This window comes from Dendropsophus ebraccatus, chromosome 8 (genome assembly GCF_027789765.1).
Source record: "Dendropsophus ebraccatus isolate aDenEbr1 chromosome 8, aDenEbr1.pat, whole genome shotgun sequence".
NCBI lineage: Eukaryota > Metazoa > Chordata > Amphibia > Anura > Hylidae > Dendropsophus > Dendropsophus ebraccatus.
In genome coordinates, this window is record NC_091461.1 from 113,977,289 (window position 1) to 113,994,028 (window position 16,740).

The 16,740-nt window shown below is 42.8% G+C and overlaps 1 protein-coding gene across 4 annotated transcripts in view; it reads left to right on the forward strand.

The window, feature by feature from the left end:
* TTLL7 (tubulin tyrosine ligase like 7) overlaps positions 1-16,740 on the forward strand; it is a 142,428-nt gene that overhangs the window by 101,453 nt on the left and 24,235 nt on the right. For all 4 annotated transcript variants that reach the window (XM_069981484.1, XM_069981483.1, XM_069981485.1 and 1 more), the window contains 3 exons: positions 7,969-8,146; positions 11,654-11,934; positions 12,589-12,726. In XM_069981484.1, the coding sequence (XP_069837585.1) occupies positions 7,969-8,146; positions 11,654-11,934; positions 12,589-12,726 (597 nt within the window). The remainder of the gene's footprint in view (positions 1-7,968; positions 8,147-11,653; positions 11,935-12,588; positions 12,727-16,740) is intronic.

Consider the following 16,740-nt stretch of genomic DNA (forward strand, 5'->3'; position numbering starts at 1 on the left):
GTCAGATATCAGGAAACTAACTATAAGATATTATCCAGGTGGTATAGAGTGCCGACGTTCCTGCACGCATTATACCCTACGGTTCCTGATAGCTGTTGGAGATGTGAATCGGCACAGGGATCTATGCTTCATATCTGGTGGGAGTGCGCTAGGCTCCAGCCATTCTGGTCACAGGTCATCGACCTGATTAAGGTGATCACCTCTGCCCAGTTGCCTCCCGATCCCTTGGTTCTGCTGCTATTAAGGCTACCTGGGACCCTGAAGGCCCAAAAGAAATCGCTGATCAGGTTTCTTCTGACAGCGGCGCACGCGGTTATACCCAGACACTGGAGGGACACTACAGTGCCTACGGTGCTGGAATGGTTGAAGGAGGTGATGATGATCCATCGGATGGAGGAGCTGAGAGCGGAGCTGCTTACCAGTTCGCGGAATACCACAGTTTTGTGGATGCCTTGGGCGACCTTTGTTGAATCTCCTGAGTACTGTAGATACGGGGGTCCCTCTCGTCCGTGATTTGAGTTTCTTGGGAACTTTGGGTTCGATATGGGGCTTGGACGGACCACACTGGCAATCTCCCTCTTTCTTTCTTCTCTCTGTTTCTCTGTTCTTCTCCTCTTGCTGTTTGCAAGCTTTTCCTCCGGTTCTTCCTGTTTCTCAGGTCCGCACTGATGCGATAATATAACACCTAGCAGGTTTTGTATGGCGGCTCTTGTTCGCTCGACCTCTTCTTGGTCTCTACTGTTAGCCTCTATTACCCTAGCACTTTGATTACTGTCTAGATTACGGATAGTTGGCCCCACCCGCTGTACATTGCGCTTTGGTCTTGTTTGTACTTACCTGCGTGTCACGTGCATTATGTCCTATGTTTGGATTTCCATATGTGTGCACTTCTTTTTCTAAATAAAAACCGTTGAATAAGAAAAAAAGAATAAGATGTTAGATTGTAAACTGTTAGAATGACGTTAAGCTGCAATACCATACACAGCCATTGAACAAGAGGGGCGCTGTTTTGTAAGATAGCAACAAATCCAACACACGTGTTTATTTTATTTAGTGGCTAATGTGTATTTTATGCTGCTTTTTTTTTTTTTTTGCTTCTTTTGCAAAATAGTGTATTTTAAAGCATTATTGTGAAATAAATTGAATTAAATTAAATTGAAGGGATGCTCCAGAGGGAATTTTTTTTAGCTGGTCTCAGGTTTGTAAATTACTTCAATTTAAAAATCTCTAGCCTTTCAGTACTTATCAGCTGCTGTTTGTACTGTAGGAAGTGGTGTATTCTTTCCAGTCTGACACAGTGCTCTCTGCTGCCACCTCTGTCCGTGTCAGGAACTGTACAGAGCAGGAGAGGTTTTCTATGGGGATTTGCTGCTGTTCTGGACAGTTCCTGACATGGACACAGGTGGCAGCAGAGAGCACTGTAAAGAATACACCACTTCCTGCAGGGCATACAGCCCCTAGCAACCAATCAGATTCCACCTTTAATTCTTCACAGATTCCTTGGAAAATGAAAGGTGGAATCTGATTGGTTGCTAGGGGCAACTGGGCCAGCTCTACTTTTAAATCTCACCCAATGTTTTTTAAATATACTCGGAGTATCCCTTTAATTCTCTATTTCATTTTTTTTTTTATTAGTAACCCGTTGTTTTCTCCGCTTCAGTTCAATAACAGGAAAATATGAGGCATGGAGGAAAAAAGCAACTCCTAATAATAATCTTCAGCTCTTCCTTAATACAGACAGACTCATTTACCCGGCTCATTTTCCTATTTTATGCTTCATTTAAAATACAACACAAATTGGAAGATGAAACGGCTGCAATATGGCGCCAGCATCTGTGTTTCAGTTAATAACATCCTGACAAAAGACAAGTAATACCCATAAAGCATCTACTGGGAAAATCGGTCAGTAATTATAATATGGCTGCTTAAAATATGACATGTTAGGCATCTCATAGTGGGCCTGCCGCGCGTTCCATTAAAAGAGCTGACGCCGCAGCCTCTGCCCGTACGCCGCCGCCTCGCTGATTCTACCCGAATAAAAGCCCCAACTTTTTTTTTTTTTTTTTTTTTTAATAAGAAAAAAATAGTTGACACAGGCTTCTCACCTTTCTAGCCGGCTCCCCCAAATTGCCCGACGTTATTGTGCGTCTTTTACGGATCGAACAGCAGGTGGCACTCGGTGAGAATGAGAATTAATTCCTCCACGCTGAGCCTCCACCGCAGACTTGGCTCCGGATTGTTCTTTTCATATTACGTGTCATGTGTTCGGCTTTGAAATGTGTGTCGATTGAATAATTTATTTAGTATTATCCCAGATCCTTTATCTCTCTACCAAAAATGTAACATAATGTGATTTACATTACCGCGCGCGCGAGGACTCAGGGCTTTCTCGGATCTGACAGTGGATTTAACCCTTTAAGGTCATGTTCTCTACACAGTATTTCGGTCAGTAATTGCAACCAAAACCGGGAGTGGATAGAAAACAGAAAGGCCCCTGTTCCAAAATCACCATAGCACACAATGTAAAGTATGGCCGGAGCCGCACTTTACATTGTCTGCTCTGTCAGTTTTGTGCGGCTGCTATTCGATGTATAGCGGCCACACAAAACTGACATGTCAGGTTTTTTTTGAGGGGGGGGGCAAGAAGTTCCGGACGGAGTGTATACAGAGTACACATTGAAATCAATGCAATGTATTTTTACTTTTTATAACAGCTGGCATTGAAATCTGCAACAACGGCCGTTATTAAATGAAAAAATACGTTGTGCAGTTCTTCAGATCACATTCCGAGAGCCCTAAGTTTTTGTAGATGTTTTTCTACGGGTTGCGTTATCTGTTTTGATGGGGAATGGGGAAAAAAAGTTTTTTTTACACATTTCTGTGTAAGTAAATGTTATTAAATGTTTTTTTTAACGTCTTTGTTCAGTAGAAATTTTTTGTTTCTTTTTGTCGCCATGTTATTAGAGCCACTATTTTCTTTTTCAAATTCTTTATTTTTCAACACGCTGTCAAGCAATACGCAGTTGTAGCCCGCCCCAAACATAACAAAGAGCCACTACTTTCTATGGCTTTTTGATTTCTTTTTTTATTTTTAATTCTTTATTGTCAGTATTTTAAACTCTGTATATGAACTTAGGAATTCAGATAGAACTTTTTAGCAAATACAGTGAAACCTTTGATTATGAATGTAATTCATCCCGGGAATGTACTGTAATCCAAATTACTCATATAGCAAAGCAAATTTTCCCCATAAGAAATAATTGAAACGCAGACAAAACATTCCACAACCCAAAAATAAGGTAGGTAAGGTGTTCTGTATGAGTAAAGAAGGGGTTAAACAGTTAAAGGGGTAGTTCAGAAAAAAAAATATTTCAAATCAACTGTTGCCAGAAAGTGCCAGAGATTTGTAATTTGTTGTTTGTCTTCTATTAAAGGGGCACTCCAGCGTGGGGGCACTTTTGCGCTGGGACCGGGGACGAGGTGGCCGAAGGAAAAGACGTCCACTCACCTCCCCGGTTCCAGCGGCGATCCCGCCTCCTTTACTGACTGGCTGAGCGGACCTGAGACGTCACGTCTCGGGCCCACGTCAGACACCCGGAGGCAGCCGGGAACCGGGCATCGGAGAGGTGAGTGGACGTCTTTTCCCTCGGCCACCTCGTCCCCGCTCCCAGCGCAAAAGTGCCCCCATGCTGGAGTACCCCTTTAAGTCTGACACAGTGCTCTCTGCTGCCACCTCTGTCCATGTCAGGAACTGTCCAGAGCAGCAGCAAATCCCCATAGAAAACCAATACTGCTCTCCAGCTGGAAAGAATACACCACTTCCTGTAGGACATACAGCAGCTGATAAGTACTGGAAGACTTGAGATTTTTTAATAAAAGTAAATTACAAATCTCTGGCACTTTCTAAGACCAGTTTATTTAAAATATTTTATTTTGCTGAACTACCCCTTTAACTCTTCTTCCATACACAACTTTATTTTTAGTTTTTATTATCACTTTTTACTTTGCTATTGCAGTGTATTATGCCTGTTAGTGCAATGCTGACTGGCATCATAGCTGACCCTGCGTCTGGGAGAACCTAATAGGTGTATGAAGAGGGCAGACCTGGGAAGTTTGTAGACCCCAGACACTGATGGGGTAACAGAGGGAGCCCCCTCCCTCTATGTAAGCACTCAGCATAGACCTCAGCATCTAAGGGAAGTTTAAAGGGGTAGTTCACCAAAAAGATTTGTAATTTACTTCTACAAAAAAAGTCTCCAGTCTTCCAATACTTATTAGCTGATGTATGCCCTGCAGAAGTTGTGTATTCTCTCCTGTCTGGAGAGCAGGAGAGGTTTTCTATGGGGATTTACTTTTGCTCTGGACAGTTCCTGACATGAACAAAGATGGCAGCAGAGAGCACTGTGTCAGACAAGAAAGAATACATCACTTCCTGCAGAACATACACAATGTCTATGATCTGAGTCACCCAGTTACAGCTGTAATATAGAATACAATGGCTTCTGTGCCTTTGCCACCTTGATGATATAGTCTTACGTCAGTTCGCATGAATTGCATAGTTTCCATATTGTGATAGCACATCATGAAGCAAGAAGGGGTTAATCCGCATGCTCTTACATTGGGTGTAATGTCAGCTTCATAGCGTTTTATTGCTAGTTGACAGGAAGCTTTGTTAATTCAAGCTAACTAGTGTCATCCACCATCCCTATTGTCTTCCAGCCGCCATCACGTAATAGAGAGTAGTCTTCCTTGTCTGAATAATAGGATAAGCTGCTTGACATTTATGCAGATTTTCAGCTGTGATAAGCAGAGGTCTGTTGGGCGTATTGAGAATACAGTAAATGCGCCTTCAATCCAAGCGCTCAGTACTCTGGGATGGTTTATACTGGGGCGGATTTTGCAGTTCTCATGACATTCTGGTGATGTGCACGGCAGAACATTAGAATAGGATCTGTGGCTTAAGTAGGCTCTGTTGTTTCAACAAACTTTGCATGGATAGTAAAAGCGAATATTGGAAACTTTGTAATATATCTTATCAGACAAAAATGCTTCCTAATTATGAGTGACCGTTATTTCAAGAACAGTGTTGCTTATATGAGTTGAAGGGGTACTCCAGAGACATTTTTTTCTTTCAAATCAACTGGTGACAAAGTTATACAGATTTATAATTTACTTCTATTTAAAAAAAATCTCAAGTCTTCCAGTACTTATCAGCTGCTGTATGTCCTGCAGGAAGTGATGTATTCTCTCCAGTGTGAAACAGTGTTCTCTGCTGCCACCTCTGTCCATGTCAGGAACTGTCCAGAGCAGGAAAGGTTTTCTATGGGGATTTGCTCCTTGGACAGAGGTGGCAGGAGACAGCAACACTGTGTCAGCTAAGAATACACCACTTCCTGCAGGACATATAGCAGCTGATAAGTACTGGAAGACAAGATTTTTTTAGTAGAAGTAAATTATAAATCTATATACATTTCTGACAGCAGTTGATTTTAAAGAAAACGTTTTCGTCCCTGTACTCCTTTAGGCAAATGGTCTCTAAAACTACAGCTCCCAGCAGATCTTTACAGCTGCCATTGGCTTAAAGCAGATGGTGATGGGTTCTCCTCTCTTGCTGCACAGCGTCAGTTCCCAGCATGCTTTGAAACCTGTCATTGGGTCATCCCTATTGGGTAATAGCTCATCCTGACCTCCTAGTGACCTCTAACTGTTTTAAGACTACAACTCCCAGCATGCCCTAACACCTGCCATTGGATTTGGTTATCACCCTAACATCCCAGTACATCCCTGTGAAACCCCTCGCGGTAGCAGAATTGGCTAAGTGTCTATGAGCCATGAACAGAGGAGCCGCCTGACAGGCCGGTAATCCAGTTGTCTGTGCCGGCGATGTCAGACACTATGACTGATGAAATCCGATTTAACATGATAGATTTAAGGTAAAATTGTGATTGCTAAGGTGTGTTTTTTGTGCGGAGATGTTGACTTTGGTCAATTAAGCAGCTTTTAGCTGAGTGCTCCTGTTTGGTGGAGCCCGCGTGAACGTCTCGGACAGGAATAGTAACAGGAGCCATCAATCAAAGCCCATAATAATTCAGCGGCGCTGCCGGCGTGCCCGTCTCGCTGTTTTTTTTTTTTTTTTTTTTTTATGTTTTTACAATCCAGTCTATTCACTGGAAGTTCATCCATGACTGAAGCAGGTTTAGTAACCTGCTGAGAACACTTTAGTCGTTTAATGGTTATTAAATGGTTGTGAAATGGTGCTAATCATGTATAAGCCATATTCTCCTCTCCCCTTCCGCCCAGTGAGCGGAATACTAATGAATCTCTATGTAGAAACCGCACAGTCCAGACGTCAGGGGCTCTTCTGGGACCCCGGTCTGAGGACGTCATGGTCCGCCATGTGCTCGAGGCCTGTTGGATTCACAGATGTTTTTCCTACTTTCCATCTCTTCTCTCCACATGTGTATTGCCTCTATAGAAGAGTATTCCGCAGTTACTGTATGGTAAAGGGAGACTTTCCAGTATAGGAATCTAATGGCCTTGTTACATGGAGCGATAATCTGCCAGATCAGGCCCATGCAGCAGATCATCGCTCTGTGTAATAATGACAACGATCAGCTCATGACAATGAGCATCGCCTGGTCCTGACCTAAAATTATTGGCCGCCGACCCCGCATCACTACATGTAATAGTGACGAGCAGCTGAAAATAATAAACTATACTTACCTCTCTGTACTCCCTGATGTCCTGCTAGCTTCAAACCCACTCCCTGTAGTGTCTGTAGTGATAAGCTGCTCAACTAATCACGCAGTCACTGTCCCGGTGATTGGCTCAGCTGCCTGTCACTTCAGACAGCGGGAAAGCGGGACAAAGCTAGCAGGAAATCAGGAAGCCTGGAGAGGTAAGTGTAGTTTATTATTTTACAAGGGCTGCATGGACATTGCAAACCATATATGTATACAGTCATTGATGCACGTGCACGTAAGTGAGCCTTCGGACCCCCCCTCCCGCTGCTCACTGTTCGCTGTCTGTGCGTGTAATAACACGGACAGCAAGGGGGGAACGAGGGGGAAGTTAACCCTGAGCTGTCAGATTGGTGTTTGCTTCCCCCCCGGTTTATCAAGCCCTGCAATACATCTAAGGGTCATTTTAGACTGAAAGATTTCTCAGTTGCGGGGCCTCTAACAAGCACCTATCAGCAAGATAGGCGCTTGTTTGCGGTGCCTTTACATGGCTCCACAAACAATCACTGTATCGTTCGTGTAGCCCTGGAAACTGATAACACAAATATATTGGGTTCTTGGATTGGTATGAATCAGTGCTGTCAGTTTCCAGATCGCTAGCAGTCTATACTTACCAGGTTGCTTGAGATATGGCATCTTGCTTCTCAAGTCCTTCGGCCGCCGGCCATGTCTTTAAGCCCCGTCTTCTCCGGGCCTGAAGATACAACAGTTGCTGGTGGACAGGAGAAGCCAGGTGCCAAATCACAAACAGCCTGGTAAGTATAGACTGCTAGCGTTCTGGAAACTGACAGCATGGATATATACATCTGCCCGACCCTCACCGGATTGTCTGTTTAGAGACTGCTTTAACATGTATAGTTTTTGGGCACTCATATTGGCCATATATGTATATATCTATCGCTGTCACTTTTACACGGGCTGATTATCGACTGTAGGAGCACTTCTAGCAACGCTCCTGGTCGGTAATCTGCCTGTGTAAAAGGCCCTTAAAGCAGCTGCCTACTTGCTGATGGCTTCCAGATATAAAAAGGAGATACTCAGCTCTTTAAGTTAAGAATGAATTGACATTGAGTCAGGGGTCAGAGTTTTCCCAGTGACTCCTGGAAGTACAGAAACTATTCTATTCCTTGTCTCTTATATCTCATATTAACCTGATTTCTCTAAAACGTTTATCTGAAGCCGCCATTTTTCGGTATTTGTTCTCATCTCCTCTTCCTTTGTGTTGCAGACGTTGTCTTCAATGCCGGAGTGCACACAGACGTCGAAGAAGAAAAGCTACAGTAGTTCTAACAGCAGCAGCTCCGGCGGTGACAGCAGCTCCGACTCCGAGGAAGAGAAATTGGTGAAAGAAAAGAAAGTCTCCTACGACCTGGACGAGCACAAGTACAAATCATTGGAGAGATCCAGTACGTTGGTAACTCTATGAGTATGGCTGGGGTCGTATAATGTTAGGTAATAGAACTGTATAGCAGCTGAGAGGGTGGCACCTTCTCACTAAAATTACAGCTTAGAGGGTGGCACCTTCTCACTAATATTACAGCTAAGAGGGTGGCACCTTCTCACTAATATTACAGCTAAGAGGGTGGCACCTTCTCACTACAATTACAGCTTAGAGGGTGGCACCTTCTCACTAAAATTACAGCTTAGAGGGTGGCACCTTCCCACTACAAGAACAGCTAAGAGGGTGGCACCTTCTCACTAATATTACAGCTAAGAGGGTGGCACCTTCTCACTAAAATTAGAGCTTAGAGGGTGGCACCTTCCCACTACAAGAACAGCTAAGAGGGTGGCACCTTCTCACTAATATTACAGCTAAGAGTGTGGCACCTTCTCACTAAAATTACAGTTAAAAGGGTGGCACCTTCTCACTACAATTACAGCTAAAAGGGTGCCACCTTCTCACTAAAAATACAATTAAAAGGGTGGCACCTTCTCACTACAATTACAGCTAAGAGGGTGGCACCTCCTCACTAAAATTACAGCTAAGAGGGTGGCACCTTCTCATTAAAATTACAGGTAAGAGGGTGGCACCTTCTCATTAAAATTACAGGTAAGAGGGTGGCACCTTCTCACTACAATTACAGCTAAGAGTGTGGCACCTTCTCACTAAACGTCCAATGCATACAGTTCTGTAAGTGACAGCCACTATTGTGAGCCAGAAATGTGCTCAAGGCAGTTGTCACTTCTCTTTGTAGGTCATTTCCTATACATAAAAGAATAGAGAAAGGTCCTACATACACAATATGGTTTTATGGCCCTACATGATGTATATAACCGAGTGCCTCAATAAATTACACAACAGTAAAGAATTTAAGCAACATGTTATATTTGCCCTATGTATCTGGAAATAGATTTCCATATATTTGCATAATTCAGGCTCCCATGCTTCTCCCTGTGTCCATTACTCAGCTGTTACCCGTAGCATGTCAAATGATGTGTGGCTGTGACATAAACAAAGGGACCATTTCTCATATCCATGGATTGACTTTCCAAACTATCCCTGGTTTTAGTTATGTTGGGCTTGAAGAACTGCACTTCACTATAACAGCCTTTTGTAGGTTATAACTGTTGCTCCCAGTGCTCAGATGCCCCTAGGACTTAGGGGTAAGGCTGAACTGGCAGGCAGAAGAAAAACAATACATGTATTATTGCTGTCAGGTACAAATAATGACAAAATCACAAAAAAAATTACAGTCACTGTCTAGTGGTGAATGAATGTAGATTTAGTGTTCAGGGACAGATCGAGGGAAAGATTGGGGATAGCTTGTAAAAGCAATTTTTTTTCCTGTTCTGCTTTAAAGGGAACCAATCACTCAAAATATGCCTATAACGCTAAGGAAATGTGCTGCTACATCACCCAGCACAATTCTGAAACATATTCCTGTATAAAGAGCAAACTTACATTTATAAAGTCCCACACTTTATGTAAATGAGGTCCAGCCAGTCATCAGGGCATCTTCCTTTCTGCACGCAGTCACGGTCACTGGGTGGGTCAGCTCTGTAATCACGCCTCTCTGAGCATGGCTGAAAGCGCTGTAATCTACATAATGTTATCGGGAGTTGTCACCAAGAAGTCGTGTGCATGCGCATGTCCAATGTAAGGAAGGCGTTGGATTGACGTCCATCTGTCTGTGATGGGAAGGCCCGCCTCTCAGTGATGTCATGCAGATTACAGTGCTTTGAATCATGCTCAGAGGGGATGTGATTACAGCATTGACACACCCTGTGACAGTGACTACTTCCAGAAAGGAAGACCGCCAGATGACGAGTTGGGCCTCATTTACGTAGAACGCGGGACTTTATAAATGTAAGTTTGTTGGTTATACCAGGCAGGGATGCTGGATACAGGAATATATTTCGGAAGTGTGCTGGGTGATGTAGCGGCACGTTTCCTTAGCGTTATAGGCATATTTTGAGTGATTGATTCCCTTTAAAGTTTTTACAAGCTATCCCCAATCTTTCCCCAGATCTGTCCCTGAACACTAAATCCACATAATACCAGGCACCACTAAGGCCTTATCCCCACATCCTGTATTTTACTGGTGCTGCGGACAGGGAAGTCCTGCAGTTGAAGTCCTACAGTTTCCCTGCTCCCGGCATGATATTGATACATGATTCAGGGCGGGGAAACCCCATCTGTAACATCCGTGAAATACAGGACGTGGGAATAGACCCTTAGGCTCACTGTCCCTAAAAATATCCCCATTATAACCCTGATCTTAAAACTAACTTTACCAGTGTACCAAGCAGGCCCCAGGGCACAGAGACTAAGCAAAAATCACAGGAACCAAAGAACAACATAAACTTAGTTTTACAACTTCAGAATACATATACATATACAGGAAGAACCAAGAAGCAGCCAGAGAGATTGGGGCAGAAAGTGATTAGAACAAGAAACTAGAAGACACAAAAATACACTTTAATCTGCATCACACTGCAAAAGCCATGGATCTGTAGAGAGGCTAACCAATCAGGAATGCCAGCCTTAAAGAAGAAATCCAGCAAAAATTTTGATTAAAGTATTGTATTGCCTCCCAAAAGTTATACAGATTACCAATACATAAAGTGCTTTTTTCCCTGCACTTACTACTGCATCAAGGCTTCACTTCCTGGATAATATGTTGATGTCACTTCCTGGATAACATGGTGATGTCACTTCCTGGATAACATGGTGATGTCACGACCCAACTCCCAGAGCTTTGCGGGCTGTGGCTGCTGGAGAGGATGATGGCAGAGGATGCTCAGTGTCCCTCCAGTGCCCTGTGTCCCTCAGTGTCCCCCTGCCATCATCCTCTCCAGCAGCCACGGCCCGCACAGCTCTGGGAGTTGGGTCGTGACATCACCATGTTATCAGGAAGTGACATCACCATTTTATTCAGGAAGTGACATCACCATGTTATCCAGGAAGTGACAGCACCATTTTATCCAGGAAGTGACATCACCATGTTATCCAGGAAGTGACATCACCATGTTATCCAGGAAGTGACATCACCATGTTATCCAGGAAGTGAAGCCTTGATGCAGTAGTAAGTGCAGGGAAAAAATCACTTTATAAGCATTTCCCGTAATAAGTGTATATTAGGGGTTTGTATAACTTTTGGGGGGCAATACAATACTTTAATAAAAATTTTCGCCAGACTTCTCCTTTAACTAGCTTAGGGCTGAGCTGATCCAGAGTAATAGATCAGCTTTGAGATTGCCACAAACAAACTAATATACAGGAGAAAACAGGAGTCTGTAGATTGCATGGCCCGAGACATGTTGCTTACAGATGTAGCACTGTGATGCGGAGACCAGAGCTCTGGGAATGGTCAGGCCAGAAAACCCCTTTAAGATTTCAGCAAATCTACCCAGACTTGGTTATAAAAGATGGTTGTGTGCCAAAACTCATTGTTTTCTTTGTTTGTCTGCAGGTAGAGTACACTGTAAGCCCCCCATTAAATCGCGGCCATTTACCTATTCATCCCCATCCTCATCATCCACTCCGATTAGGCGCTCTGTGAGCTGCCCGCGCTCCATCACAGCACTTAACGCACAGTCTCCACATCTGGAGCAGCAGCGACCTCTCTCATCTAAAGTATCCGCACAAGTCTCGAGGCCGTCTTCAGGGAACCGAACCAACTCATTGAATCGTAGCTCATCGTCACATAGAGTGCCACACACCGGGACGTGCGGCAGTATGTACTCAACGCTGGTGAGTAACCGTCCAGTATCACCCCAAGACATATAAGTTACTGATATTGTGTTATCACTAATAGTACTGGCTTCATACTGACTTTGCTTGAATTACTCCTGATAGGAAGTTGTGTAGTCCTTTCATTTTCAGTGTGGTGTTGTCTCCTGTCTCCTCTCTCAATACAATGCATCATATTGCGCTGTCTTGGCTGGACCTTGAACTCTCTCCTCACACTCTGTGTGACATTACCACCTCTGACCAGCCCCCCCCCCCTTCCCCCAGCCTATGTCACCATCTTCTTATGATATGCACTTATAAATATACATCTTCTTTGCTTCTATACATCTGCATGCTGCCTTGTGCTGAGCAATGCCACAAGCAGAGGAGCAGACAGGGAATGAATACAGCAGCTACATGCAGCATGGTCTTCCTGTCATAGCCCGGTCTTCTTCTCATGTAGCAGTGGCATCTTGCTCGGAAATTAAGTTGCAAAGAATCTTTTAGCAGCTGGACCTCCAATTTTCTGACATAGCAGTCTCAGTAATAACACATCATTCAGCATATGACACAGTTATGACCTGTACAGTACATGCTGTTGACCTCTCCTGTCTGTTATCATCTTCTGCGACCAGACTTTTATTTTTTTCTTTCTGCGATTGTCTCTGTCTTCAGAATGAAACGGGACTCCATCACCTATCAAAAGACCAAGAAGAGGAGCTGACGAGGCAGACGCTGCATGTTCTTCAGAATATGAGGATCAGGTTTCCAGGGAGGATGGACGAAGATGAGACATGCGCTACTATAGATGATGTAGGTCCATATATATATATATATATATATATATATATATATATATATATATATTTACATATATATTTATATATATATTTATATTTATATAGTATATATATATTTATTTCTTTATTTCTTGTTATTTTTTATTAATATATATCTAAAAGTATAAATATATATAAAACATATATATATAAACACATATATGTATCAACATATACAATAAAAGAAAGAGTAGAGATGACAACTACATATACAGTAGTGTTAAGTGAGCTCTAAAATGCTTGAGTGCTGAGTAGTGAACCCCATTAAAATCAATGGGGGAACTTGAGCATTTAACCAATGCATTTCTTTGTTCTAATTCTATTTATATCCAGTGTAATTCTCCCTTCAAGGGATGAAATATACAAACAAAAATATAACGAAAAAAAAAATTTAATAGTTTACTGCAGCGGGCGGGAGCTTAATGTCCGTCAGTTATTGAAGGTGTATGGCCACCTTTACCCGAGCAACACGAGGTGCTCGTTCAACACTAATATACAGTATAAGGCTATGTTCACATGGCGTATGAGACCGGCCGTTCTGTGTATGTGCCCGTATTCCAAGTCACCGCTGCACAAAATGCACCTTAGGCCGCACGCTCCATCGTGTGAACTGACAGGTCTGTGCGGCCGCTATTTAATCAAGCATGTCAGTTTTTCGTGCGGCTGGATGGAATGTATATATGCTCCGGCCGAGATTCCATTCATTCAAATACAACAAATATTTTGTATAAATCACGCCTGTTGTGCAACAACGGCTGTAATTTATACAAAACTTACATTGTGTGAACATGAGCTAACACTTTATATACTAATTTGAAATAGCTCCCCCCCCCAATTGTTCTCTATCCTATGGATAGATAGTCTGTAAAGCAAAATTACTGTATGCCGCCATATAGTGCTCTGTGTAGTATGATGAAATTCAGCATTTGAGCACAACACAATTTTTGTTGGATTCGTATATACAAAAAAACATGTGTTTATGAATCAGGCATAGAGAAGAACATTAGATCACTATAAAAGTTTACAAGTTGTATGGAGTTGTAGTATGGCCATGTATATCATCCCTTAAAGTGGTACTCTGAACTTTTTACTTTCTAATCAACTGGTTTTCAGAAAGTTATATAGATTTGTTATTTACCTCTATTCAAAAATTTCAAGTCTTCCAGTACTTATCAGCTGCTGTATGCAGGAAATTATGTATTCTTTCCAGTCTGACACAGTGCTCTTTGCTGCCACCTCTGTCCATGTCAGGAAGTGTCCAGAGCAGTAGAGGTTTTCTATGGGGATTTGCTGCTGCTCTGGACAGTTCCTGACATGGACAGAGGTGGCAGCAGAGAGCACTGTGTCAGACTGGAAAGAATCCCCCACTTTCTGCAGGACTTACAGCAGCTGATAAGTACTGGAATACTTGAGCTAGAAGTAAATTACAAATCTATATAACTTTCTGACACCAGTTAAAGAAAAATACCCCTTTAAAGCTTATTGCATTCACCACTCTGTCTGTCCCATAACCCACACTTTTTGATACTGGCTTTTATCTGAGTGCTGAGTTACACTGTTTTCTTTCATATATAAAAGAGGAATTTAATTTTTTTTTCCTATTTAAAAAAAAATCCTCGATTGAAGCCAAGAATCAGTCATTGCCTTTTGTGCGTCCATCTGTCTGCATGTACTAAAGAGCTCCGCCAACATAAACTATTACTAAATGCACCAAAATGTGAGAACCTCTGTATGCGACGGGCTCAGGGCACTAAGGAACAGCGCCCATCATTGCCCATACTAGACTGTAAGCTCTTGAATGCAGTTGCCTATGTTACTTTCTTGTAGCTTCTCAAATAGGTGTTTGCTCCATTCTTAGGCCATGTTCTCACTACGTTAGAGACCGGCCGTTCCGTGACCCAGCCCGGCAGCTGTGCGCGCCCGCATCAGAACTCCCCACTGCACACTATGGAGCGTGACGGCGCTGCGAGAGATTCCGGCCGGAGTGTATACTATGTGTATTATATCTCACCCCAGTGCTAAATTCACAGCTTACACTACTCAGTACTGTTCTATATTGTCCTTCATGCTGCTGCTGCATCTGAGGGTGTGCTATAGAGATCTATGGGAGCAGGGCCCACTCTTATGTGTGTGCAATGTATAGAGATATCGTAGCAGCTGGTTCAGTGGGCCTGAACTTTGAGACAACTTTTTCTTTCAAATCAACTGGTTTCAGATGGTTATATATGGTTGTAATTTACTTCTCTTTTAAAATCTCCAGAAACTACACCACTTCCTGCAGGACATACAGCAGCTGATAAGTACTAGAATACTGGAGATGTTTAAATAGAAGTAAATTTTTAATCTATATAACTTTCTGACACCAATTGATTTGAAAGAAAAAAATTGTACCCCTTTAAGTCCTTGAAAAAGTAGTAAAATTAAAAGTGAAGAAGAAAAAAAAGGGCCATACAAATTGCTGATGATAAATATATAATTTTCTGCCAAATAGACATAAACTGTAAATTTCCGGAAGAGTGTGCGGCTGAGCCGAGATGTTTGCTATCTCTCCGGCGTATCGCGTCTCGCAGCAGGGATACTCCGAAATGTCATTTTGTTGTCTGGGGTCATTTTGATAGTCCTGTAAAACGCTGAATACACAATCCCGCCATTTCTGCACCGCTCAGAAAAAATTCAAGACCTTCATAATTAAGTTCAAATTAAGCAAATGAAGATTCTCCCAAAACTAAATGCTTTTAATTAGACTTTTGTTCCAAGCGTCTGTACGTAACTGGCGCAGCTCTTCTCTGTATATTCTGCACAATGGGCCTGGGATTTTACACAATTAAAGGAGAAGTCTGGTGAAAATTTTTATTAAAGTATTGTATTGCCCCCCAAAAGTTATACAAATCCCCAATATACACCTATTACAGGAAATTCACATAAAGTACTTTTTTCCCTGCACTTACTACTACATCAAGGCTTCACTTCCTGGATAACATGGTGATGTCACTTCCTGGATAACATGGTGATGTCACTTCCTAGATAACAACGTGATGTCCTGCCCCGACTCCCAGAGCTGTGCGGGCTGTGGCTGCTGGAGAGGATGATGGCAGGGGGACACTGAGGGACACAGACCACTGAAGGGACACTGACCATCCCCCTGCCATCATCCTCTCCAGCAGCCACAGCCCTGGGAGTCGGGGCAGGACATCACGTTGTTATCCAGGAAGTGACATCACCATGTTATCCAGGAAGTGACGTCACCATTTTTATCCAGGAAGTGACATCACCATGTTATCCAGGAAGTGACATCACCATGTTATCCAGGAAGTGACATCACCATGTTATCCAGGAAGTAACATCACCATGTTATCCAGGAAGTGACATCACCATGTTATACAGGAAGTGACATCACCATGTTATCCAGGAAGTGACATCACCATGTTATACAGGAAGTGACATCACCATGTTATCCAGGAAGTGACGTCACCATGTTATCCAGGAAGTGACATCACCATGTTATACAGGAAGTGACATCACCATGTTATACAGGAAGTGACATCACCATGTTATCCAGGAAGTGAAGCCTTGATGCAGTAGTAAGTGCAGGGAAAAAAGCTCTTTATAAGCATTTCCCGTAATAAGTGTATATTGGTCATTTGTATAACCTTTGGGGGACAATGCAATACTTTAATAAAAAATTTTTACCGGACTTCTCCTTTAACAGTCAGCTAAATCTTATCTCTCACTCGCCACCCCCGATCGTCCGGAATTCAATGGGAAAAAAAGGGGGAGGGGGAGATTTATGTTCTTCTTTTTACAACCTCTGGACGCTCTTCAAGAATAACTCTCAGCGGGCACCCGGACATTTCTACCAATGTGATCAAATAACTTACCGAACGGATACAGGGCGAGTATTTTCTTAGTTTACAGCTCCGGTGGAAATGGACCGTGGGGACCATTTACATTGGAGGGAACGTTTACTCAGTGTGAATGTTTCCCAGAC